At 37.3% G+C, this 27,422-nt stretch overlaps 1 protein-coding gene across 7 annotated transcripts in view; it reads left to right on the top strand.

Moving 5' to 3' along the window:
* Positions 1-23,258, top strand: part of NR2C1 (nuclear receptor subfamily 2 group C member 1) — a 55,112-nt gene extending 31,854 nt beyond the window's left edge. For 6 of the 7 annotated variants that reach the window (XM_054833891.1, XM_054833732.1, XM_054833564.1 and 3 more), the window contains 10 exons: positions 2,438-2,617; positions 5,041-5,188; positions 5,270-5,360; positions 6,686-6,870; positions 10,255-10,417; positions 12,524-12,645; positions 15,784-15,923; positions 17,852-17,989; positions 22,083-22,188; positions 22,699-23,258. In XM_054833891.1, coding sequence (XP_054689866.1) covers positions 2,438-2,617; positions 5,041-5,188; positions 5,270-5,360; positions 6,686-6,870; positions 10,255-10,417; positions 12,524-12,645; positions 15,784-15,923; positions 17,852-17,989; positions 22,083-22,188; positions 22,699-22,873 — 1,448 coding nt within the window. In that variant the 3' untranslated portion in view covers positions 22,874-23,258. Of the gene's footprint in view, positions 1-2,437; positions 2,618-5,040; positions 5,189-5,269; positions 5,361-6,685; positions 6,871-10,254; positions 10,418-12,523; positions 12,646-15,783; positions 15,924-16,289; positions 16,418-17,851; positions 17,990-22,082; positions 22,189-22,698 lie in introns of those variants that run through there. The other variant, XM_054833986.1, reaches the window with a different exon arrangement.
* The last annotated feature ends 4,164 nt before the right edge of the window (positions 23,259-27,422 follow it).

The raw sequence follows: 27,422 nt of genomic DNA, 5'->3' as shown, positions 1-27,422 counted from the left end.
GATACACTATGCTTTCAGTGGAGAATTACACTAAATGTTACTCCAGTGTCCATGGCTGGGACTTATTTATTGTTGGCTTAGGTCAGGAATAGAATAGGACAGGACAGGACAATTTCAGTGTTTTCTACCAGATAATTTTTGCCCTTTTTTCTTAGGCTGATACATTTTACTTTCTATTATAAAAAATGGGCTGATAAAATTATTTAAGCAATGCTGTTGAGAGGTTTTTCTTCCTTAAAATAATGTCATGCAGTAAACTTTGTTATTGACAGGTTCTCTGAAAATCTATGAGGAACTTGTTCATTATTTTAAATACGAAACCAGTAGGTAAGGAAGACTTTGCAAGTGTCTGAAAATAGTGCTAATGTGAAAATTATGCGGGACAGTTATTTGAAGAGTCATTATTAAAATTGTAAAAATGCATTGTAATGCCAATAAAATTAAGCTTAAGAATGGTATATTCATATATTGGCACCAAAGTTGAGTGCTAAGCTAAGAAAAGAATGATGTTTCATGCACTAAATTTTGTGTAACAATATTAAGAGACTGGAAAGAATTAATGTGGGAGCAGTATGCTGGAGAACTGTCTCCCGCATTCCCTTTGCACGTGCACCTGCCATCAAGCGTTCCAGATCTGTCAGAGGTGGAATTATTGAGAGAGCATCTTGTCTTTTTATTTTAAAAAGAGAGAGAGAATTATAAGGACTGTTCCTCAACATGGTTTAGCGGAAAGCTCCTTTTTCTTTGCACTTTCTTTGTTAGAGAAGATAATGGGGTGTGCAAGAGATGAGACGTTTAACTTCGCTCTTTACTTATTTAGCTAAAATTAGACTATGTAGAGAAATGGTTGCTCCATTGGAAAATTCTTAGGGTTTGTCAGTGAAGTCTGTGTGATGGACTTCCAGTAATATCAAAATATGACAGCTGCAGTTAAATGCCCCTTTTGGGAAGTGATAGGAATAAAGTGTATAAAAATGGGAGGCCAGAGGGAAGAAGTAGTTAAATGTTGTTAGGATATCATCCATCATGACAAGTAGTAGGATGTAGAGCAAACTGCTTAGAAAATAAAACCAATTAAATTTTTTCTACTGCAGCAAAGTTTAGCATAAAAAGTGTAGTTCTAGAGCTCTAAATACATGTCAGATTTCACCTATCGCAAAGGAAATTTCTGCAAAGATCTAGTTAGCCTGCTGCAATTGGCAAGACTCCTCTGGCTCCCCAGCGGAGAGCTGGAGATCCCAGGAGCCATTCCTCCTGTCCTGGCCCAGGGACATCGAGCAGCAGTAGTGAATTTGGGGTGAGTGCCGTGTGTCCCTGAGCAGCTGTGGGTTCTGGGGAACCCTCCAGGTGACAAGCGGTGTTGTGCAAACTGCTTTGCAGACACCTCCAAGCTGGAGTCCAAGCAGCTGCCTCAAAGAGCAGGTGAAGCAGCAGCTCAGGCACTTTGCAGGATGGATATGAAATATTCACAATCCAGCTGCTGTTAAAATGTTTCACTTGGTGATATTCTTGCAGTATATATGATGCTTTATAATTTCACATTTTAATAGTGTAGTGTTAATATTGTGTGATAAAGGAATCTAGAAAACCTATCAGAATTTCTAGAAATTTCAGGTAGGCAAGATTGATGTATCTAAAAGAAAGTTTGTGAGGAGTGAGGAAAGAATCTAAAAATATTTTTTCCCTTACATTAGTTCATATTTGAGATTTATTTCTGTAATATGCCCTACTTAGTTCAAAGAGCAGCCTCGGTGCCTCCGCAGTATGTATTTTGAGTGTTTGTCAGTGATCTTCGGTTTTAGATTTATTTTTTCTTCAGGATAGAAAAAATTATAAAAATTACAGAATTAATATTGTTGGAATTGCCACACATGCCTTAATCAAAACCAGTACTTTTAAGTAATACTTGTATTTTGTGCTACAGTAGAATCAAAACAATTTACTTCTGAAAAATAATTTTTAAGCTTGACTTTTTTCTCTAGTATATCCTAGAAATTTTTATATGTTAGTATTATAAATTAGAAAATTCACAGAAGAGCTGATTTTTTTTGAAAAAAATATTTAGCTGGTTTAGATTATTCTCTCATTGAAGTTTTACTGAAAGAACTAAGGATGTACCATTTCTTCTATGTTCTTGCTAACCTGTTTTCTTAGCGTTTTCAAACAGTGCTGTCAACAGATTCAGCAAGAATTTAATAAGCAACTTCTCTATTTGTAAAATCTGTCCTGTTTAAGTGCTTTGAACTAGAAAATGGTTCACTTTTTTATGTCATGTTATAGCCACAATATATTTTAAGATCTGTAACCTATGGGGCAAAAAGTGTTATTTTTCTGGGTAAAATAGCAAATACTTTGTTTTTAATAAATAGGAATTCTAAAAAAACCTCAAAACTACAGTGCAAAATTAATGTCATGATTTATGTTGTTCTGTAACTAGGGCGTCACTATGGAGCAGTAACTTGTGAGGGATGCAAAGGATTCTTTAAAAGGAGTATACGGAAGAATTTAGTGTATTCGTGCCGAGGAACAAAAGACTGTGTCATTAACAAACACCACCGGAATCGATGTCAGTACTGTAGGCTGCAGAGATGCATCGCGTTTGGGATGAAACAAGATTGTAAGTCTGACATAAGTGTAAATTATTTTAGCTGGCAGCTATGTTAAAGTTTGTGCTACAAAAGATATGCTTTGTATTAATACAAATTCTTGTCTTGACTTTATATTTTTAAATCTTCGTATCTTTCTCCTTTAAAGAATCGTACAAGTTTGGTGTATCAGAAGTCTGAAATATTTTCAAGGATACATATTGTTTGACAAACTTAATAAGCACATTGCATGTGGTAAAAGTGAATGAGTTGTTATTCCTAGGGGGCAAATGTCAGGTATGTCTCCATGTTTGGTTTTTATATATGCAGCTCAATTTTTCTATGTGTCACTTAAACTACTGAATGTTTTCAGTCCTTCTACCTTCTTGTCGCTTTTTCCGCAACTGAGATTATTGGCAATTGCTGTTCACTTTTGGCAAAGCTCTGCAGAGACAGTTATTCACAAGGCAGAGATCCATAGTGATCTAGAGTTCAATTCTTACCGATTCCTGCAGATTTCAAGTTCCTTTTTAGATTTCCATACACTGGATGTAGTGATAATGCAATACTACAGCAGTATCAGAATAGTAAATACCCAGAAAATCAAGGAATGCATGAGTTCTTCAGCCCTGATACTCCCACGCTGTTGCAGTATGGAGAGAATTAGTCTTGTGCTCTGCTCTCTGCCATCCAGCTCTATTTTGCTGACCCTCTCGAACGTCTATAGACATTCCCCTCCTTACAGCCCTGCTTCTGTCAGCCAGTAACACTTCTCTGGCACAGAGGAAATGAATTCAGAAAGGGAGAAAAAGCTGAGGGAATGAAAGTGGATCTTTACCCTCTAGTCAGCTGGCAGTACTTTGCCCCTCCACAGAAGACTTTTCAAGCAGAACAAAATTGCTGGGGCTGGGGGTCAGAAGGTAGGAAAAGGATGTCTGGATCGTGGCAGAATGAGCAGAGGAAAGGATTGTTCTGGGGTAAGAAGTCTCGTTCCTCAGTGGAGTGGGGATAGGAAAAAAAAGCACCATCTTGTACTGTAGCTCCCTCAGTGGGGTTGTTTGTCCCTTGAAGAAGTCTTGGCCCTTTCTCAGCAAACTCCCAAGCTCCAGCTAGGGAGCACAGGGTTAGCAAAGGAAGAAAAAGACTTTTGCTTCCATCTCCCAGCCTGTCAAAGCACCGTTTGTGTGTTACAGGCTAGCTTTAATGGCATTGTCAATACTTGGTGATGTTATGATGGTTGGTTTTATGATACTTATTGATGTAAAAATTCAGATAGCCTCACAGTCCTCTACTAACTTGAAATCTTTTCGATTTTTTTTCTTTAGTTACACATTTTCCAAAACTGCGTAACTGAAGAAAAAAATCATTAGGTTTTTTTCCTATTTGCCTTTTTGTTTTGAAATAATGAACATTCAGGATTCTTTTTATAGGCTTTCTATGTGCAGTACAATATTAAAGAGGCTCTGCTAGCCAGTAGCCAGTGCTTATCAGGCTGGTGAATTGATGCATATATTAAATTATGTACAGGCCTGGTTTGTGAATCTCTTCCAGGATCTTATTCCAATCTATAAAATTACTTGCACCATTTTAAAATTGTGGAAGAACAAATTACTGCATATTTTTAAAAGATTTGTACTTTGCAAATACCTTTTAATGGTTACAGTAAGAATCTCATGTTACTGTTATTTTTCCAGAAATTAAATTTTCCTTTTAAACTTGTAAAATCAAACTGTAAACTGATTTCTCTTTGTTCTGTAGAGCTACAGAGTTCCCTATATGGTGTAATACTGTAAATTTCATTTTAATGTTCTCTAATCCATCCAAAGCAAGGTGATATATCTGTAAGCTAAAGCTCAGATTCATTTCACTTAGTTCCACTGAGCTATTCACATTTAAAATCTGCTTGTTGTCTAAAAGGCAGTGATTTTGGATCAGGGTGTTGCCCAGGTCTTAAATGGTCTGAACGGAACTTTGTGAATGTCTCTTTTCCCCCATATTGTCTAAGCTTCTAACTTGGGAAGCTTCTTTAAGTGCTTAAAGTTGCATGGGTTCAACCCAGACCCACAGTCCATGGAAAAGGGTACCATGAGTCCTTTACGGATGAGCTGAGAGGGTGGGCTAGTGAAATTGAGAGAGGAAGAAGCCATAAGCTTCCAGTTAAAGATCCAAATTAAAAATAAGATGTAAGGAGATTTCTCCCTTAATTGTAACTTGAAAAATTATTAAGTGTCTATATGTTTGGTCTCAGACTTTTGATTTCATTAAGAACAAATCAAGTTGGTGTGTTGGTCTTTACCCAGGTTGTTAGTTTATTGGTTATGGGTCTTTTTAGTTATAACCTCTGTAAATATTCAGAATAATTATTAAAATTGCAGATTAAACAGAGAGAAAAAAGGAATTATTTCTTAGTCTGTAACTTGGGCTGTGACCTAATAGTTGTGTGTTGTTTTGTTAGCTGTACAGTGTGAGAGGAAACCTATTGAAGTATCAAGAGAAAAATCTTCAAACTGTGCAGCTTCTACAGAAAAGATCTACATTCGGAAAGATCTTCGTAGTCCATTAGCTGCAACTCCAACTTTTGTAACAGACAATGAAACAGCAAGGTATGTAAAGTCTACTCAGAAATAGCCATCTCCTTTTCCTGAAAGCACGTCAGAATTAAAATGCCTGCTGTTTTGTGTCAGATCAACAGGTCTGCTGGAATCAGGAATGTTTGTTAACATTCATCAGTCTGCAATAAAAAGTGAGCCTACTGTGCTGATGACTCCAGATAAGGTATGTGATGATATGACTGATATATTAAGCAGAATTGATTGCTGTAATTGTGTATGTGGGGAGGGAAGGTTGTTCTCTTTTGTTGCACTTCTGTGTTGTTAAATTAATTTCTAAAACACTCCTTTACAACATTAGCCAGTGTTGCAGATGCCTTCTCCTCTTCACAAGAATGCTTTTAGCCTTGCATGGGAGAAATGCTAAAAACTCTACAAAGTAAATACTTTCCTCCCCTTTTTTAGAGAGCTTTAAGGGCTGCCTTATTTTTCCTCGTATCGGGCAATCCTGACATTTGGATATTTCTTTTCTACCAATAGAGTAGGATGTTTGCAAAACCTCACATGGCATTATCACAGTGTATTTGATAAATACTGTTAGGTTTTTTTCCCCTGAATCACTATTTTTTTTTTTGCAAAGCTAATAAGAGCTATCTCAACAACAGTCTTATTTCTGAGCTGGTTTTCCTTTGTTTCCATTTTGTTGTTACACTTACTGATCCACTAAAGCCATGTGATAACTTCCCTACACATGCACAGTAGGAAGCTTTTGTATTTTTCTAGCTGATATTAAATTACCTCATACTGTTTTGAGGCATTTTGCCTTGCTTGCTATGTCTGCAAAGGGCCCATCAAAAGTTGTTTTTTCCATTTCACTTTTCTGGCTCCATCTGTAGAGTACGACAGTGCAAGCTAAATGACATGTAGCATGCTGGTGTTAGCAGCAGCATACTTGTCTGTAATCATCTGCTTTCCTTATTAATTTTTTTTGTGGGGCAGAGTGGGAAATGTGACTTACTGCCTCTCTGAGTTGCTGGTCACTACTGAATCACCTTGTTCCCCTGCAGTTAGAGACAGACATAAAACCCAAAAAAGCTGCAGCACATTTTTTTTTCTGCTTGCTTAAAGGTGACTTTTTATCCATTTCTTCTTTTCTAACATTCTCCTACCCTATTACTACTGACTCATTTACATGATGAAGGAAGGAGGATGCTAAAAATGTAATCTAGTGCAGTCTTACAGTCCCAGTAACTGTTTGACTATTGAGTGGAGATGACAAATTCTCTTTCTGCACTTGCTTACCATTTGTAGCGTTCTTTCTGAAAGAAATAGATAGCTATTACTTGTAAAAGTCAATGTCTAAATATTTCATATTTTAGAAGCAGTGCAATGTCTAATTGCTGCATTATAATTACCCATTTACTGAAAACAATAATTTTCTTACAGGTCTATTCACACGCTCAATTCTTCATTTATGTAAAATTTAGATTCTTCTATTGCACGTTAACTGCTGCCAATATGAGAGAATTAAAAGCTATACTTTTCCCTTAGGTTGAAGCATGCCAGGGAGATTTAAGTACACTGGCAAACGTGGTGACTTCATTAGCAAATCTCAGTAAATGCAAAGACATGTCACAAAGCAGTACAGAGCTATCTATGATTGAGAGTTTAAGTAATGGAGATGCATCATTATCTGAACTCCAGCAAGAAGAGCAAGGTAGTAGTGATGTTACAAGGTAAGGCATGTTAAACTTTAAAATATTATTCTTTTTGAGGTCTCTGTCAATTCAGACCATTAATTAAATCGTCACAGTGTAGGTAATTTATCTGCATTAAAAATAGTAATAATAGCAGCCTGAGCTCATGTAAAAGATAAATCTTCTAAGATTTTTCCAAGTGAAATAAGGAAGTTCCATTTGAGAAATAAATACTTTTAGTTGTTTGTACTTGAAATTGATTTCAGAGTAAATCTTACTGCTGATTTTCTTACCTTTTGGTTTGCCTTAATAATGTGTGTTAGATCTTATACTGTAGTCTTAGTACTTTGTATCATCCTGGAAAACCGTTTCTTAGAGATCTCATCTGTGTAAGTAGTTTAATGCCTGTAACTATTAATTGCCTTAAAAGCTTGAAAAGCATTTTCTTTCTACACAGGAGAACTCAGAGAATTCTTACCGTCAAAACAAATGCATTCACTGAATATCTTACAAACTTGTGTCTTGCACTGGTTTTAACTGAGCTATTTTGGCAAGTATATGTGTAAGATACTCTGTGTAGTATGTACTCAGTTATTCCGTCAATCACCATTGTGTTCTTCCTTGGTTGTCAACTCATGCAGGCTTCTGACAACTGTCCCGGCAATATTCCTTTACACACCATCTACATTGTACATATTGTTTTGAAAAGGTGTACGTGCAGTAAATCTGTCAAGGAAAAAAAAAAGGATTGGTATATACTGAAGTAGTTTGTATTAGCTGAAATACAGGATTTCCCCTATAGACTCTACTGCTTTGTGTAACTGCGAGCAGAATGCTTTTGTTCTGCTCCTTTCTTTATATGCTGCTTAGAAAGTCAATATGACTTTATATAGGTGCGGATTTGGGCCTTTGCTGGGTCCTCCTAGGTAAAGAATATAATACACTGTGTAACTAGTATTATTGTACATGCCGATAACCTTCATTCAATACTATGGCTGTTGAAAAAGATGTAGCAATCTCATTTCTTTATTTCCTGGCACTTTCAGATGTTTGCTTTTGCCAACTTCAGTGTTTCTGTTCAGTTTTAAAAATCTGACTGTGGAAGTGCATCGAGTTCTCTCAGCCAGAGAGCTTGAAGCAGCTCTGACTCAGCTTAATGCATCCTCTTGTACAGTACGTTACCTAATAGATTTCCAGTGGGGAGGTTCAAGTTAAATATTCCTGTGAAAGGGAAATTGTTACCCAAGCAGAAACTAAAATTTTTATTTAAATCTTTGATTTCCTTGCCAGGCCCTATGCCAGCTTCATCTAACGGGCACAGATGTTTACTGATGAAAAGGAGTTTAAGGGATTTCAGGAAGCAAGTTTTATCCATCCATGTTTTTCATTTATTTTATTATATTCCATTGCTTGCAACTACAGTAGTTAAACTTTCACTTTTGCTGACACAAATTTAGTGTGCAACTTTTCTGCTAGCATTCTGCTGCCTCTATATTGTAATGTTATATACCTTGTCCTCTAATGGCTTCATTATCTATGGTCGTTTTTTACAGTTTATCAGCAGTCCTACGTACCTGTTAGTGACTGGGCCCGATGGAAAGAGAACCAAAGTTGTTTCTAGGAAATGATATCAATACCATGTATTTTAATGTTGATTATACCTTTTTTTCCTCACTTTGTGGGCTGGGTTTTCATAGCTTCCAGGCAAGTTTTGTTCTAGATTCTCTTTTCCTTGGTGTTTTACCTTGCAATCATTGCTTATGTTGGGGCTTTGTGTATGAAAAGCACCCATAGTGCTGAGCTGTGAGGAAGCAACGCTGTTTTTGACTTCTGCTGGTTTACTAGTGCCAGTTTGTGAGATAGGAGGGAGAAGATTTCTTTGAAAGCAAACGTTCAGGAATAAGTTGGAAACCAAGTAACATGGGCAGACGTGGTTAACCAGTGTACCTGCCCACCCTGTATAAAAAGGACTCTTCAGCCTATAGTAGAATAAATACAGAATCATGGCAGATGCATATGACATTTACCTTTTGGGGAAAGGAGAGATCTTGTTCCTCTCTTACCTTCCTGTCCCTGCTTTGTCCTCTGCCCTGCAGAGATCCTATTCTTCTGAAGAAGCAGCTGCCCCTGAGCTGCTGGGTTTGCCTGTTCTACGTGAGGCTGCCAAGAGTGACCCATGCAGGGCCTGAAACTCAGATCTCCTAGCTGAAGTCCAATAATATAACTTCTAGAGCTTACCCAGGAATGCATTCCCTTTACGTCTACTTTCCGTATACCAGAGACAGAAAACATCCCAGGTGTATCTGTGTTGTCCACTTGTGCATGCTCCAGCCACCCTCATGTGTACACATCAAGGTATAGAGGCTAGCATAGGAGCAAAAGCTGGTTCATTTACCGCCTCAAGGTTGAGGCAGTGGCAGCAGCTCTTTTATTGCAATGTTTCATTTGGTTGCAAATGGTTATGTCAAACATAGTGAACATTTAGATTTTTTTTTTTAGCATGTTAATGAATCTAAATAGCTAGGGAGTGTGGGGAAAGAGAAGGTGGCAAAGTTTTACTCCAGACTTTGGCAATAAATCAGTGATTTTAGATTCTGTGGTAATAAACATATCTCTATAAATTGAGAATCAGCTCTACATACAAGCAGATAATCAGCTTCTGTAAAGTTTTCAGACCTCAGTGCATAAGTTTTTCATGCAGCACTGTATACAAATGGTACTGCTCTCAGGATATGTCATCTGTCTGTAGGCAGTGATCAAGACTGTATATTTTTGATTGAGGATATATCAGTTGTGGTTCTTGGGTGTATTTGTGAACAGAAAAACAATGGATCTGTCATCAAGCAGCAAAATAATCAGTAATATACCTGTGCTTACCTTGACATCTCCCCTATAACGTTTGTGCATGTGACAGGAGTCACTGCCCCACATCAAAAGGTACTGAGGATGGTATTGAAAGAAATTAAGTTGAATAACCTAACCACAACTCATTACTTTTAAAAAAAACAACCCAGACTTACTGTTTCTGCTTCATAGCAGCAAAAATCTGTAGAATTTTTATGTGCATTAAGTTGCTTTAACAGCAGTCTGATGATCATGTGCTTAAAATGCTCATGCCAGCACTCAGTAAACATCACTAAAGAGATCTTGAAAGGCAAACTGTGATTCAGCAGCACAATCAATATGTCAAAACTGTGAATTTGGTGGCAACTAGTGTGAACAGGATCTGCTGCTAATTTTTGTTTCAGAGCCACTTCAAGTTGGAGTTTTCACAGAAAAGCATGGTACCGACTTTTATTTTCCTGATCTGGTTCTTTGAAACAGACATCTAAATACAGGTTTCAGACATGTGCAGGTTCTTCCTAAATTGAAATGGTCTTTAAAGTGAAGTTTTCTTTTTGTTTGTTTGTCGTGATCTTACAGGGCATTTGACACTCTTGCAAAAGCACTAAATCCAGGAGAGAGTGCAGCGTGCCAGAACTCTGAAAGTATTGAAGCCAGCGTACAGCTCATTGGTGGAGAAACAAGCATGAATGTCGTTGAAATAGAGGGGCCACTACTCAGTGATGCACATGTAGCATTCAGGGTACTTAATACTTTTTTCACCGTTGGCTATTTCTACCCATTTTAACATAACTGATTAAATCTTACTTTGAATTTCTTAGAAGAGTAACTATTTATTCAGGTATTGGCATTCATTTCTGATGAATGCACCACTTTTGTTCACTGGTTCACTTTTTTTTTGGGAAAATGTGTAGTTCTTTTCCAGTGGTTTAGCTGCACCGTTTATTTTATAGCTTCTTACCTTAAAAATAACTAGGTAATCCATGCAAAAGGATTTACATAGACAAGAGCCACACGAAGCAGAGAATCAGCATCCACGTTCTCGCTTGTTAACAGGTGGATCTGATGCAATCCACAACTGGATTTTGAGACTCTTAAAGGATAAACTGACAAATATACTTGTGTACGTACCCTATGTTAGTACAGCATCAATTGACTTTTATCATTAAGGGAAAATGCGGTTTCTTTCTTGGCCGTATATTTTCTGGTTTTATTTCTCATTTTACAAGCCTGCAGCAATTCTTCTATCCATTTTTTTCATCATGTTCTTATTCATGGGCAAATCAAACAGCTTGCTCATCTGAAAAGTTCTTCAGTACCAGGCATTTTATTAAACTTTGCCCCTCTGTGCTGGTTTTAGCTGGGAGCGAGTTAATTTTCTTCACAGTAGCTGGTAAGGAGCTATGTTTTGGCTTTGTGCTGGAAACAGTGCTGATAACACAGGGATGTTTTCCTTACAACTGAGCAGTGCTCACACAGAGCCAAGGCCTTTTCTGCTTCTCACACCACCCAACCAGCGAGCAGCTGAGGGTGCACAAGAAGCTGGGAGGGGGCACAGCCAGGACAACTGACCCCAACTGACCAAAGGGATATCCCATACCATATGATGTCATGCTCAGCAATAAAATTAGAGGGGAGGTTGGTGAGAAGGCCACTTCTCAGGGACTGGCTGGGCATTGGTCAGTCGGTGGTGAGCAACTGTTTTCATTCGCATCACTTCTCTTCCTTGGGTTTTATTTCTCTCTGGTTTTATTTTTTAATTATTTTTATTAATTTCATTACAATTTTTTATTATTATTGTTGTTGTTATTACAATAATAATATTTTATTTCAATTATTAAACTGCTTTTATCTCAGCCCACAAGTTTTCTCACTTTTACCCTTCCAATTCTCTCCCCCATCTCGTGGGGGGGTTTGAGCAAGTGGCTGCATGGTGCTTAGCTGCCGGCTGGGGCTAAACCACGACACCCTCTCATCAGCACACATTTTGATGATTCAAATAAACATCTCTCTAATGCAAATGTCTTTTTTATTTTTTTTAATTGTGTTAGCCAAACTGATTTTTAAGAAGTATTAATTTCTGATGATAAAACTACAACACTATATTTAGCAGTTTTGGGTCAAATCCCACTTTCTTCACATACACTAGGAATGCCACTGATTTTACTAATGTACGTTGAGAAAGGTAGAGCTGGTTCTTTCTGATATATATTGATTATACTTTTTAGGACTTGGGAGCAGCTGTATGTTAGGTATTTTACTCACACATCAAAACATTTTTGATGTATTTATTTGTAAAATATTAATTAAAAGTACAAAAAAAGATGTTTTGTGAAATAGAATCCCCACACACACCCTCCCCAGGAATTGTGGTAGCTTCTGTAATTTTTCAGGCCACTTATTCCACACCTCTGGGGAAAGCTTTAGAAAGTAATGATACCTCTGTGTTTGTATTTTTTATGTATTTCTCTATATATAAATGTAACAATTTCATTCTAATAACAGTGATTCTTCTGAAGCTTTTGTTGAGAGTCTCTCAAAAGTGGAGTTTTATTTGAGATTTTCCATCTCCAGATGTTCCAGGTGTGAATATTTATTGGAGACAAAGATTTAAAAATTTTGCCTTTTTTGTTCCTTTGTAGTTACTATAGGGTGTAACACTGTGGCTAATAATGAAAAAGGCAGTCATTCAGTTTTATTTCAGGATTATCTCATGTTTATTTAAAAAAACAGTGTTACTTTTTCACTTAAACTCTAAGAGTGATTTTTTTCTTACCATGTTTTTTTATGAAGAAAGTAAAATAACTGACTTGCACCTTTTTTTTTTGTCCTTTTTTTTGGTTGCCAGCTCACCATGCCTTCTCCTATGCCTGAATATCTTAACGTTCACTATATCTGTGAGTCTGCCTCCAGGTTGCTTTTCTTGTCCATGCACTGGGCACGTTCCATTCCATCTTTCCAAGCTTTAGGGTAAGTGTTCAGTTACTCTATTCACTCATGTTGTGAGTACACACTTCTAAATTTTTTATTTTCTATGTCTTCTTCTGGGACATTTTGTAATATAAATCTACTTATTAAAACTGTTTTATAGATCTTCATCATGAAGGTAAATTTTCTGAATCAAAACTACTCCTAACTTCAGTCCATTTCAAGTACTTTGGTTGTGTTTTGAAGGAAAAATGAGTAGATTTATAACAATAAAATGCCTGCACACTGCTGCTACTGTAATAAATTTTTAGTAAATAGAACTTCCTATCGCTTTTTAATAGCTACATCCCAAACTAAGATGCTTATCAGGCAGTCACCAAAAAGAAGCTCCTCCCTGGATCCCCAAATATTGTTATCTTTATAGGTGAATTAGTAGTAATAATTTTGCCTTTAATAACCTATATGAAGAAAATGGTTACCTAGATTCAGCAAGCATTCAGGATTAAGTTGTTTAATTTCAGGGGATTTTCCAAAAGCAAATGATTGCTGTAACCAGAAAGTAGTTCTTATTATTCTTTTTACAGTTTGTATAATGTCCTGCTTTTCCAGCAGAATTCAGTGTTTCACTTAAAATTCTTAAGCTAAATGTAGTAGTACATTGCTGTTCATGATGAGAAAACATCTCAAAACAGCATGGGGAAAAGTGATTTATGTTATTTTCACAAGTAACTTTATTGGAGACACATCAAAGAAAGATACTGTATCAGCTCTGACACAAATGGAGTATAAATCATGTTTGTCTGTTCTCATTTACAGTGTTTTTCTTTAATTCAATGTCAAAATAGTGTATGACTGTGGCAGCAAAGAGAATTCCTTTTTAAAGTGAGGGATTGTCCCCTTTTCCAGGAAGGCTATCAAAAGCGAGATGATCTGTGATTACCATTTGTGTTTGAGTAAACACACAGATGTTTAAGCCAAATGATTCTACAATGTTTAAGGAAAGATACTATATTGTGTGTAATTGAAGCCTGTTTTTTGGAGAAAGAAAAAGTAAAATTCTATAAAGTTAAACAATAGCAAGGGTAAAAAAATCAGGTAAATACAATGTTTTGTTTTAGTACAAAGTGTTGCCCTGCAGAATTTCAAAATTTGCAGGAAATTAATATAGAACACTATATCATTATGTATTTTTAAAAAGTTTTTGTAATGGAGAGACACTGCAAATGATTGTTACAACAAGCGGGAATTGCTTTATAAAAATAAAATGTTGTACAGAAGACCTGTCTCTCCGAAAAGATTTAACAAGAAATGTGTATAGACAATCTGCATATTTTTTTGAATATGTTACTTCCCAATATATTTTTCTGTTTGAATAAAAAATGGAGGAGTAGACTGTCTTAATAGAGTTACTGTGCTAGCATTTACAGTCCCAGTCCAGATCATGGGCAACAGCATATTTAAACACCATTTAACATAAATTTACAGTTTCTCTTTGGAACTTAGAATATTAACTTTCTTCAAGTGGAGATTTATTTGAAATTAATGCAGCTTTTTTAGTTTGAGCTCATTATGTACTATAATTTTGACTTTTAGAAGTGTGACTCATTTCACTATGAAGAGGAATTCATGGTACTAGCAATTGAGAGGAGTTGACGAGCCAAAAAAACCCATAGTAATGGTTTTGTAAGGAAGATAGATAATTGTATCCAGGTGGTTCCCTCCTCAGGCAATGTTTTCCGTAGTCTCAACAAGATAGTTGGCTTTGGCATACGGAATTAGTTAACGATACCACATTTTTGCTTAGTTCATCTTTCTGCATGAGGATCTTTGTAGGCAAGAGAGATTCCTACTGAAACGTTCATCAAGCTGGTTTACAGCCTCTTAGTTTTTTTGAGGCTGCCTAAGTTTGATCAGCTGGTTCTGGTCTAAATTTGATGAGCCATAAAGTTGCTCTAGATGAGACATTTATCTACACGCATGCCAGCTGAGTAGCCAGTACAGCCTATTTGCACTGTTTCTCAGCATAGTCCCCTGACAGGAGATGAAAGGTGATGTGACAAATACATGTAGAAGATGCATGTACAGTATCATGTCTACCATAATAAGAACTGGATCATAGTAAAAAATATTACCCTAGGTAAGCTCTGTGTAATCCAGTACAGGGCAAGTCTACATTAATCTGTCGTTTGACATATTAATAGTATTGCAGTAAATCATCAGAAACGTTCCTGAAGATTTCATCAACATTCTTGCAAAAATCCATTCCATTGTATTTTTTTAGTTGAAATCCTAGCTTTAATATGCTTTACTTCTTTGATAAGTCTTGTGCTTCTTTAAACTTTCCATTATTTATATTTACTGGCTAAAACTGTGAAACATGGTACCTGAATTTGACTCCTCACTGGTAGGATTTCCTTTTTAAGATACTGAGCTCTTGTTAAGCTCTACGAGTTAGAGATGCTTGGCAATACTGAAAGTTAGGTTACTAATATGGAGGTGCCTGAATATGGATTGATACAGCTAATTTTAAGCTTCAGCATTTGAAAAAAAAATACTACACATGAAATCTAATTTAAGGACTAATTCCAGCAAACAAATCTTCATGACTTCTATTTATACTTCAAAGTCTGTGTTTCAATCCTGAGTCAAACATGAAGAGGATACAGAAGATAGCAGTCAGGAAGCTCAGGAACTTGATCTCATATGTTCCATTTCACATGTATTTTTAATGAAGAAATTATTCCAACCTGCCAGATTTCAAGTGAAAAAAAAAAAAAGACCTTTGAGTCTATTCTACATCCACAATACAGGAGCAATACAAACTTTTTTTTGTCCATGCATGTAAATGTTATCCAAAAACGAGTGTAAATCCTAAGAAAACTAGCGTGGTGGAATACGCCTAGACAGTTGTCATTTACTTCATCTTGCTTTTGTGATAGAGATCTGTTCCCTTTTGGATCATTAAAACAAAAAATACTTCTTTACAAATGTCACTCTAAAACAGGTATTTTAATCCTGGCATGCAAATAAAAATACTTTCGATGCAGGGCTTCATTTTGGTACTGGTTCCAATGGTTGAATTAGATGAATGTTTTATGAATTGTTCTTCAAATTAAAAAAAAACCTGTGTGAATGCAAATGGCTGGTTTTATTAAGTGAAATTATTGTATTTTTTAATAGACAGGATAACAGCATATCATTAGTAAAAGCCTGCTGGAACGAACTTTTTACGCTTGGTCTTGCACAGTGCTCACAAGTTATGAATGTGGCAACTATATTAACTGCATTTGTTAATCACCTTCATGGCAGTTTACAGCAAGGTAAGGTGTATACTATGCACATTGCCAGATTTGGGGAATTACTTCATGTTTTATAAGTTTTGAACTGTGCAGAAATTTTTTAATTATCATTCAGTTGTTAATGAAAATTTGCTGTTTGTAGAGTTTAGCGATTAGTAATGAAACAAAATAATACTAGAAAATACAGTTCACAAGATGGAATTTTTTAGCAATTTTGCAAAAGTCAGCTATGCTAATACTGCCTTCCCCCAAATTAAAATATAAATAATAAAAATTACCCATCTTTCTAATACAGGTTAGCATTTACTTTTTTTAATTGTGTGTCTGTGTAAAGTCTAATAGTGTTCTGCTGCTAGTATACGTCAGCTCAAATTAGGAATATTTCAGGCAGCATCAACATTAAGAACACAAGAGTACTGTGAATATGAATCTTCTGTATCAAGGGTATAAAGTAAAGAATGACCCACCTGTCCTTGCTGTTCATACCGGTGAAACAAAGCAGCCGAATGCCAACATGGTGATATACTTCCTTTACATAACTTGGCTTGTTGACTTCTGTATACTAGTTTTAGACTACATGCAAGTCCTCAACAGATCTTCACTAAGTATGCTTCCTTTCTTATTAATTCTACATCCTGCATCGTCTGTGTGTTTTTCATTCGACTGAAAGATGTCAGTTGGCCTCCTCTTTCATCTGCAGCGAAGGAAATGTTCTTCTCAGTGGTAGGGGAGTCTGTTAGCTAATCGTTATGTGCTTGTGAACGCTCACAGGTTTTCAGCACTGAAAGCTAACCAGTCAAAAATAGTATAGTCTTCATCTGTTCATTGTCTTAACACATTTTTAATAAGGTAGATGCACATACAAAAATCGTAGCATTTTCAAGTTTAACTAGATTTTAGGGTTATTCGCTGTCATCTGGATGAAAATTCACTATCGTTAGTACTATGCAAAAACAGCCCACCAGACTATATTTTTCCTGTCCTTTTATGATGAGGGAATTAAAGAGTTATTTCTGAGGGTTTTTCATGATTTAAAAATATCCACAAGATCCACCTGTAAATAACAATAGTTTATAATTAAAACAAATTTATTAAACCACTAAATGTAATGGATCATCTAAACATACTAACAAATCTATGAATGTCTTTAGGAGGGATACAAAAATGGAATTTGGGAACTTACTTTGATCTCTATAATTTTTAAGCCTGTTCACCAAAAAGGGTATTGTAGTAATTAATAATGGTTTTATCATTGCTGCAAATACATATTTTTGCCATCTAATTTGGGAATTCAGTTTGAATGCAAAAATCAGAAATTTATAACCAATGTCTTCCGGTTGTGTAGTATGCCAGCCACAGCATCTCCAAGAGATAACAAGTTTGGCCCAGGGACCCTCATTGGATGGATTGTGAGGGGAACGGGATTTTGAGGCTGCTCAGCTATTGCTGACCCAAGGGGAACAGCTCTGCACCAACCGCATTCCCCTAGATGCAAATCAGGAAGGGTGTATAGTGCACCTTCTTTTTCAGCAGTGGCACAGTCTTTGACTGACTAAAATAACCCATGAAACTGTACGCTAACCTGCCTCATGGCACCTGACCCTTCAACACAGAGCATAGATCTGCAGTAGCAGTGTATTCTTTATGTATAAGTAGTCTTTCCCTTCCTTGATCATTTCAAGCTCTAGTCCACCTCTGATTATTGGAAGCTTTAGTGGCAAGAAGAAACCTAATTAATTGTACGACATAGAGGGGGAAAAAAAGATTGTTATAGTCCATAATTGTTTGTGTCGAGATTATTCAGACCTAGTATGTGAGTTTACAGGTGGCATAAATTTCCCACTGTTTGAATCTAATACAAATCATTATTTTTAAAAATCCAGTGTGACCACATTTTTTGCATGCACGTTGACTTGGAGGTTTTGTATTTTATGTGTGTGTTGACTTAGATAAGCTGCCAACAGACAGAGGAAAATTAGTAATGGAGCATATCTTCAAATTGCAAGAGTTCTGTAACAGCATGGTTAAGCTTTGCCTAGATGGATATGAATATGCATATTTGAAAGCAATCGTCCTCTTCAGTCCTGGTATGTAATTATTCGAAACGTAAAACTGTGCTATTTTTTGCCATGTAACTTCTGCCTGTTTCGTTATATGCAATTACTATCACCTGTAGAATTACTGCCTATATTCTTGAGGAATCTGGGAATGTGTGTAATGAGGATTGTAGGAAGAGAAGGGTTAATCTTTTAATGTAAATAGTTGAATACTGCTTTGGAGACTTAGTTTTACTCTCACCTCTGCCATTGATGCTTGGTTTTTTTGATACTTGTTTGTTTATTGTTTTTAATTCTGTGCCACCTTTCTGGGGTACTTTTTCTGAGGACCTGCAGTTTAATTTTCAGAAGCGTTGCTCTTGCACATCCAGCTGAGATGGACTGAAGTTGTGTTTTTAATGTATGAAAGACTATCTCTCTGGGCATCGATTCTCACATGCAAAATTAGAATCATAGAATTGTTTAGGTTGGAAAAGATCTTTAAGATCAAGTCCAACCGTAAAGCTAGCACTGTCAACTCCACCACTAAACCGTGTCCCTAAGCACCACATCTATGCGTCTTTCAAATGCCTCCGGGGATGGTGACTCAACCACTTCCCTGGGCAGCCTATTCTAGTGCTTGACAACACTTTCGGTGAAGAATTTTTTTCCTAATAACCAATCTACACCTCCCTTCATGCAACTTGAGGATATTTCCTCGTCTCCCATTGCTTGTTACTTGGGAGAAGAGACCAACACCTACCTGGCTACAGCCTCCTTTCAGGTAGTTGTAGAGAGCAGTAAGGTTTCTCCTCAGCCTTCTTTTCCCCAGTCTAAACAACCCCAGTTCCCTCAGCCCCTCCTCATAAGACTTGTGCTCCAGACCCTTCACCAGCTTTGTTGCTCTTCTTTGGATGTGCTCCAGGACCTCAATGTCTTTCTTGTAGCGAGGGGCCCAAAACTGAACACAGTAGTCGAGGTGCGGCCTCACCAGTGCTGACTACAAAGGGACAATCACTTCCCTAGTCCTGCTGGCCACACTATTTCTGATACAAGCCAGGATGGTGTTGGCCGCCTTGGCCACCTGGGCACACTGCCAGCTCATATTCAGATGGCTGTCAACCAATACTCCCAGGTCCTTTTCTGCCGGGCAGCTTTCCATAATGTCTACAATATGGAGGAAGGGTCTTCTGGTTATAACAGCTAGTGACTAAGTACTTAGATTATGTAGCACTTATGCCTGAACTACAGAAAATTACAAAATTAATTTTCTTTATTTGAAAATTGTAGAATTAACTTTTCACTTAAAGCATTCAGATATTATATCAGTATACTGCAGGTCTTAGAGTCATCATTCAGAATTTAGGGATTTAATATAAAACCAAAACCAAATCTTTGGATAAAAGAAAAATGTATAAACCTCAAGTACTTTCTGTATCTCTGGGGATTTTTCACTGTCACTTTTAGAAAGTAAATCTTCAGTCACTCAATTTTGCATTAGAAAGTTTTAAAAGCATCAACAGCTTCATTAATCCTCACTGCTCTGCCTTTTTTAGATTCTGATGTCCCATAAAAAAGATCAGAGAAAATTTTAAAAAGCTATCTCCATTTTAGTGACCTACTCCCCCCCGTCAGTAGTGTAGGATATGGAGGAGGACTGGGTATTTGGTTCTTGTCAGTTCTGTAGATTTATTAGATCTGAGAAGAACCTTCCATTCAGTTGCAGCTCACCCTTCCATAGAAAAATTAGTTGAGGTGAGAAATCTTTTGGAACTTGGATGCATCAAAAATGTAAATTTTAAGCAGGTTTTCTTTTATATATATATATATATATATATTTATATATATATATAAAAGAATTATGGGGGTTTTGCGTTGCAGTTTCCCTCATATTTATGTGATCTTTTCTATATGTGGTATTTCCAAAGAGTATCCACATCTCATAGTAAAAGTGGCAGCATCAGCAGGAATTCATGGAACACATCTGAGTACATAACAGAACCCTACATATCTTCCATTTCTAATTTTTTTTTAAATTGCATTAATGGAAGACTTCTGAAATGAAAGACCTTCTTGCAAATAAGAAGCAGTAATGTCAGAATCCTGCAGTAAAGATGAGAAATTCCCAGAGGCTATTCCAGAGATATTCTTCTATTGTGGATCATTAAGGAAAATCAGATACTGAGTGTTTTCACTATAGAACATAATCTTGAAGTAGAGGTGGGAAGGTGTTTGCTTGTTTAATTTTAGCAGATCGTGCTTGCAGGAGACTTAATTCTTCTTTAAGTTTTCTTTACCCCAAAATAGTCCTTCCATGCCGTTCCAGGATTCACAACAAAATGATGGAACAATACTTCAAGCCCATTTTTCTAGCACCATGTCTGCTAGGACTTACATCAGAATCTAGTGGCCTGTCTGAAGAAATCAGTCATTAGAAACCAGAAAATATTTCTCTAGAAAGCTTACACTTGCAAAGCAATATCTACTTATTTGTTTAGTCCGAAGTTAATTTGTCTCTGTCCAATTACATTTGACAACAGAAAACGTAAAAGGAAAAATATCTTGGGAAAACACTATATCCAGTCACGTGATGAGATGAATTTTCTTTAGCTCACATGCTTTCAGGATCACATTCCTAATGATGTGTAGCTGCTTTAATGGCAATGTGTTGTCAATATTCTTGTGCCCTATGAGCCACGTAACAAAATCTTTGTAAACCTGAAAGTCACATTCAGTACCTTGAACAAAAGGGATATTCTGGCAGCGATTCACAGGCCAGAAATTACAATTTTGAGGATTTTACTGCTGTGCTATAGGATGGGGCTGGGCTGCACATGCAGCAGAGTCCTAAGGTAAGAACATCTGCTTTAGTAGGCCCTGCTGATTTGCTGTCTTCCATAGCTAGAGACTTGAAGAGTACAGAAAATCATCTGTGTCAAGCCAGCTGTTTGACTGTCACAAGACAGCCTTGGGCAAAGAGATGAGTGTAAAGGGAGTGCCTAGAAGACTTTGCATCTTTATAAATGGCTACTAGTGCACTAGTAGTGGCCTTCAAACTACTGTTTTTGGAAGTTGACTTCTAGCTGTGTTTCTGACCGCTTTAAAAGCAGCGTCATGAAGCAATGCATATTGCATGTCAACAACAACTCTTCAAAATATGTTGCTTCTTTATGACCTTGTTAACCTCTTGTCCTCTGCATAAATTTGAAATCATGCTTTCAGAATGACTGAATTACTGTATAGGACAAAATATTTCTCTGTGAAATTATGTGTTCCGTCATACAGTCCAATGCATCACATAACTGCTAAATTGCTCTGAAAGCTTCTATATCTGCACAGCTAGACCAAAAACTCCTGGTTGACAGAAGGCCATATATTTGGAGAGAAGGAGTGGCTGTTGGAAATAATCTTTTATCTGACATAATTTGGCAGCTCATTTATGATCCCATTTCTGAAAAATAAATTCTCCATGATTTGTCATGCTACTATGACAGTAACATATTTACATTAAGATAGATGGATAATAAAAATTACAGACCATGTAAAGTGTTCAGAATTACCAGATAATAATTTCCAAACGTGACTTGGCAGTTAGGTTAATATCCTTTCATTTTAGCAAGATTTAGATTTCAAGTGTTTAAATCACTGCTAAAATCTAGCATGTTTGAAAATTTTGCACCACACAGTTGAAAAAAAGAATGATCTCCTACATATCTTCTGCAGTTTTTAGGAAATAAATGGTTCACAGGCTTTTATTCTGCTTTTTCCACTGATCTTAATTTTATCCTTCACTTCCCACCCAAATGCTGTTTGTGTGTACAATATTCCAATAAATGTTAGTGTATTGAAACAATGCCGTTCTTCTGCTACACAGAGAACAGAGCTGTATCATCAAGATTGATGTAAACATCGCAAGCACTGAATTTATTTGAACTCTTCAAAATGTCTGGTTGTATTTATAAAAAAACTAAGTAAAACATAAACGTAGAGGAAAAGAAATACAAGGAGGTAAAGCAGTGTCCTCCACTAAAACTCTGAAGTTGCTACAGCTACCAACTAATGATTTCAGTATGCTTACAATTAGATAATCTGTATGGATTTTAGTGCATCTTATATAGGTATAACAATGTAGTGGTTTTTTCAGATCACCCAGGTCTAGAAAATGTGGTGCAGATTGAGAAATTTCAAGAAAAAGCTTACATGGAGTTCCAAGACTATGTAACAAAAGCATATCCGGATGATACTTACAGGTCTGTAAACTCTCTTTTCGGAGCATCAGTGATACTGATTTGTACACTATTTCTTGTAATATATATGTACATTTTCTTCTTACCTCCTTAAAGGTAAGAAATTACCTTTAGAGAACTTCAAATATTATGCCTGTACTCAATAGACTGTATTATTTATCTACTCATTAACTATTAATTTCCAAAATGAAATACTGGAAATAAAATAAATATTTTTTATGTTTTCATTTTGAACTGCACGTACTTGGAATATTTCCTCATTCTAAGTCCAGACATTATACAGTCCATGTAACTGACTGGCATATTCACATTTTTTGTACTGTTGAAGACATGACTGAACTTTAATTTAATACTCTACTGATTTAAATATTTAAGGCTTTAATGAACTAGATAGAGCAAATTTTGACCAATATTATCCCTTAATTTTTTCTCTTCTCTTACTGATAACATGATTTTGAATAACAGTAAAATCTGTGACCACAAGTAACACTTTTTACCAAACTTATTTCCTAGACTGTCTAGACTTCTTCTCCGATTGCCTGCTCTTAGGCTGATGAGTGCTGCCATCACTGAAGAGCTATTCTTCGCAGGACTAATTGGAAATGTTCAGATTGATAGCATCATCCCATATATTCTACGAATGGAGACAGCGGACTACAACTCTCAGATAATTGGTCATGCTGTATAAAAGTAGCAATCAAGGATTCTGCACCATGGCAGTCATGGTGATGTAAATGCATACCCTGTCTCCAAGAGATGGCAATAAGCCTTCCCGTGCACCTTTCCAAAGAAGGCTAATATTCCTCCTTTCCAGTACACTTGGGAAACGTGATGGAGTGTATTAAGGAATATAGGATCGCTTCCTATATTTCATCTGATCTTCAAGGACTTGTAAATTAACTTGATATCTGAAGAAAGTCAAGAATTGTCCATCCTATTTTTGTAGATAGATGAACTTGGAATATTTGTTTATGAAGTCCAGGCTTGTGAAGAAACTGAAGAAGCTTTGACTGAACTAAGGTATCTCAAATTAGTTTGATGTTTTAGACAAATAAATTAACTTTCCTCTCTGAGTTGTGTTTTCAGTGTTTTGCTACTAGTTCTTTCTCAGTGATCAAATGGAAAATACATGATCAAACATCCTGAAAAGGCCAGTGTTTCCATGGAAACGAGACCTTTATAACCAAACGTAGGTTTTCCTGTTGTTTTGAAAAAAGATTTGTTTCTTGTTGGATGAAACACTGGACACCATTACAAGTGCAGGGAAAGTAGAGGAGGTTCACATAAATATTCTAATGATAATTGTGATGCAGTTGATCAAAAATGAAGCAGCAAAGGGTCAGTACTGACTGTTATGTGGATGCAAAGGAATACTGTGTTGTAGTATTACATATTGGTAGACACTAGCTGTTTTATACTATGAAAAACTAACAGAGAAGTGTATACTGCAGGTGTTCAAAGACAGCATCCTCCTGTTTTTTCTGGTCTCAGAAGTTAAAGCTTTTTCACGCTGCTTCTCCCTCTTTCATACTCAGTGCACAACAATGGAGGCATTCTAGATGCCTCTTAACTTGTGTTCATGTCTTTATTTTTTTATTCTTGTTAGCCTTTGGCTATGTAGTTCTCTTTTCCAGCCAGTCTCGTACAATTTTTTTTTAAATTTGAGTTTGTCAAATCCAGTGCCCCTCCCTATGGGAGCATGGTCTCTGTTGCTTTTCCTTTCCTTATTAGAAATGGATCTAGATACTTCGTATATGTTGCCTGAATCATATTCCGTAGCTCCATCTAAGGATGGGTTTAAATGTTTTTCTATCTTGAGGCATGTGCCTCACTGACAAGTAACACTGACATATGGTTGCTTCTTGCTTCCTTTTGCAACAGGGTTATACATCCCTAGTACGTTTAATACCTGTTGCTTAAAATGAGAGAAGTATCCTAGTAAAAGTGGTGGTCTACCTCTGACACTAGCATTTAGGATTATCTAAATCTTGGATCAAGGCTAAGTTCTATTTATCATGAACCTTCTCTTTCTCTGGCAACATGGGGTAAGGAAGAGCCTCACCCAATCAAGAAACACATGATTGCACCAGAAATTGCTCTAGCCAAAAGGTCAGCTTAAATGGGGGCCTTTGCCCACTCTGCACTAGCAGCTCCAAGGCCAGCCTAACACCAAGAGACTACTAGATGAGGCGTGGGGTAAGTTCCGTAGTTTTTCTCAGCACCTGAAGATCTCAACCAGCCAAAAAGAATCGGGGAACTGCCTCTGACACTGAATTTCTGTGTTCTTTTTAATTCCACTAACTGAGCTGCTTAGATCTTTCTCTCCCCAAGCTCTGTAATCTGAGACTGAACTATAGGATCGGTCATATCCGATACCACAGACCAAAGCACTCAGTGCTGAGGACCCCAGATAGGATGGAACCATCCCCCTGCTCTGCTTCGGCATTTACTGACTTGCTGGAGGACAGCCTTCAGTGTTGGATCTGGCCATGGCAGCTGAGCTCTTCCCACGTTCCACCTTTCAAAGGGCGCAGGATTCAAGCTTTTCATCCGTGTTCCCTGGAGAGCAGTATGAGGACTACTTCTCTGCATCTCAGGAGGTATGCATCTCATCGGTAGGGTCTATGGAAATATGAAAGACAGTTGCTGCCAATGTGCTGTGCGTGTTCTCTCCTCAGTGGTTACAGGCCCATCTTGCCATCTGTAGGACCAAGTTGCAGATGGGAGGTACATCATTCTTAACTCGGTTCTCCTTAGAAATTCTGACCCTGCTTTCTAGCCCTGTGCTATCCCTAACCCACTTCTGGCCCTAACAGGCATGGGAGATTTAATCTTTAGTGTTAAACCTTTTAAGGAAGCTGATGGCACATTACTCCTGAATATTTTGGAGGTGGTTTCCCAGGCATTCCAGTACTCTTGGAAGAGTTTTACTCCAATAGTCTCCAGATTCATGTAACCCAGATAATAGTAAGATGGAAATAAAAGCTTGTTTTCCTTCTAAATGCAGTACATTGTGCAAATCTCTTTCACATCCTTGCAGAAATCTTTTACTCCATAGCTTGAGCCTCAGGTGTGATACGCAGTTCGTTGTTTACAGCTGGCCAAAAGATTCAGCTGATGCAGTCTCTCACATGGTACTGTCCAGCTTCAGAAACAGCTGAGAAAATACCAGTGTTTCTACAGAAGTAAATCTTTAGCAATTAAATTCCTCAGCTCATCCATCTTTATCATAGAACTGCCCAGGTTTGAAGGGACCTTGAAAGAATATCCAGTCCAACCTTTCATGGGAAAAGGAGCCTCGATGAGATTACCTAGCACCCTGTCCAATTGCATCTTGAAAACCTCCAGTGATGGAGAGTCCACCACATCCCTGCGGAGGCTGTTGCAGTGATTGATTGTTCTTAGCGTAAAAAATTTCTTCCCTATATCGAGATCTCCAAGACTTTTCAAACATTACAGGCAATGGCCTTGCACCAATGTCAGCCACTCCTCTTAATGCCCTAGGGTGGATTTCCTCTGGGCCCATGGATTTATGTGGGTTGAGCCCTTCCTCCAATGCTGGTGGGTCAACCCATGTGTTGTCATAGCTACTTGATCCTGTGCTCTGCAGTCTAGCTATGCTGGTAAAGACAGAGGCAAAGAAGATATTGAGAACCTCTGCCCTGTCAGCATTATTAGTGAGTAGTTTCCTTGCCTTGCTTAGCAATGGGCCCGTGTCTTCCCTGTGCTGCTTGCTGCTCATGTATCTGAAGAACCCTTTCTTCTTGTTCCTGACATCTTTGGCCAATTTCAGTTCTAGCTGAGCTTTAGCCTCCCCAACCGCATATCTGCATGCCCTGGCAAGGTTCTTGTAGTCCCTGATGGGTATTTAGCCACTTTTCCATAGCTGATATGCTGCTTTTTGCCTTTTTTTTTTCCTTTCCTTTTTTGTCAGAGCACTGTTTTGGAGGACATGGCTTCAGAACCTTGTTTTCTCTGGATTTCTGTTCTTGCTTCCTCTTTGTGCCCTAGTCTGTAAGAATACAAGTTAACCTACTTCAGTAACATGTGGACTGCCATTACCACTTGACTGCTGGGTCAAGGCTACTTTATTAGGATGTGTTAACTCAAAAGCACAAGAACCTTGGTCATGTTTCACATCAGATGGTTTAAATTCAGGTGTTTGAAACATGTCCTTGGTGTTCTTTTTGATGCCCATCACTACAGCTGGGCAGCAGCAGATCCAAATCCTGATGGCTGACTTTTTCCTCTCTCATACCTTTTACTGTTCTTTTCCTGGCAAATTCCTTGGACTTCATCTGGGATTTCTGCCAGATCACTGAATCAGGAAATTCCCCCATCCGTGTTTTGCTTTTTATATCCTGTATTTCCAAGTCTGAGATTTCCCTTTGGGTAGCAAGCGATATTGTCTTCTTATTTGCATGGGACAGAGACTTTCAGATTATCTTTAATCTAGTTCTCTTGACCTTAACGGACTGTATTACCTCTCTTGAAAAGAGTATGAGTCACCATCAGTAATCAGGATATACTCCAGTAGTTCTCAGACTACATTTGAGGCTTTGCTCAATAATGTCTGTTTCATATCTTTACAAACTGGACAACTAGTTCAAGAAATCTTCAACCAAAGAACCAAGAAGTCTCTGCCAGCCACCTTTTTCTGAGAACACTGGGACACTTAATTATTCATGGTATGGCCATGTATATGGATATGCTCGTAAAGAAAAGTTGCTCATCTCAAAGAGATTCTAGCTGCTTGTGTGTTGTCCATATATGTGATAAACACATACCCTTCTCCCTCGCTATGTGTGGCTGACAGAACATTATAACTCTATGCTTGCTGTCAAGTCAAGGAAAAGGGAGAGAGATGAGTATTGTACGGGCCAAACATTTTATCATCTTGGATACCGCTGATGTTTGGACCTCTGTAGAGCAAATGTGCATACACCCAACACATTGCAAAGAGCTCTGGCTACTGGTAAGTAACCGTTTTTTCCCCCAAAGTTTTTGTATATTTTTCCATAGTAATAAATTTTCATCATAAGTTCAGTATTGGTTAAAGGTAGGTGCAGTGGTTCTACGCTGCCTGGCAAGTAACCTCTCTTGTCTTTGTGATGATCTAGAAGCTGGATCCCATACTGCAGGTTGTTGCTTCAGCATTATTCACTTTGCTCATCACGATTTTTCATTAATCATTTAAAAATCATTTCATTAATCGTTCTTAAATTATAAATTCATAC

Source organism: Grus americana, chromosome 1, assembly GCF_028858705.1.
Source record: "Grus americana isolate bGruAme1 chromosome 1, bGruAme1.mat, whole genome shotgun sequence".
In the NCBI taxonomy this organism is placed as follows: domain Eukaryota; kingdom Metazoa; phylum Chordata; class Aves; order Gruiformes; family Gruidae; genus Grus; species Grus americana.
The sequence above is the reverse complement of the archived record's forward strand: the minus strand, read 5'-3'. Positions and strand labels throughout refer to the sequence as shown.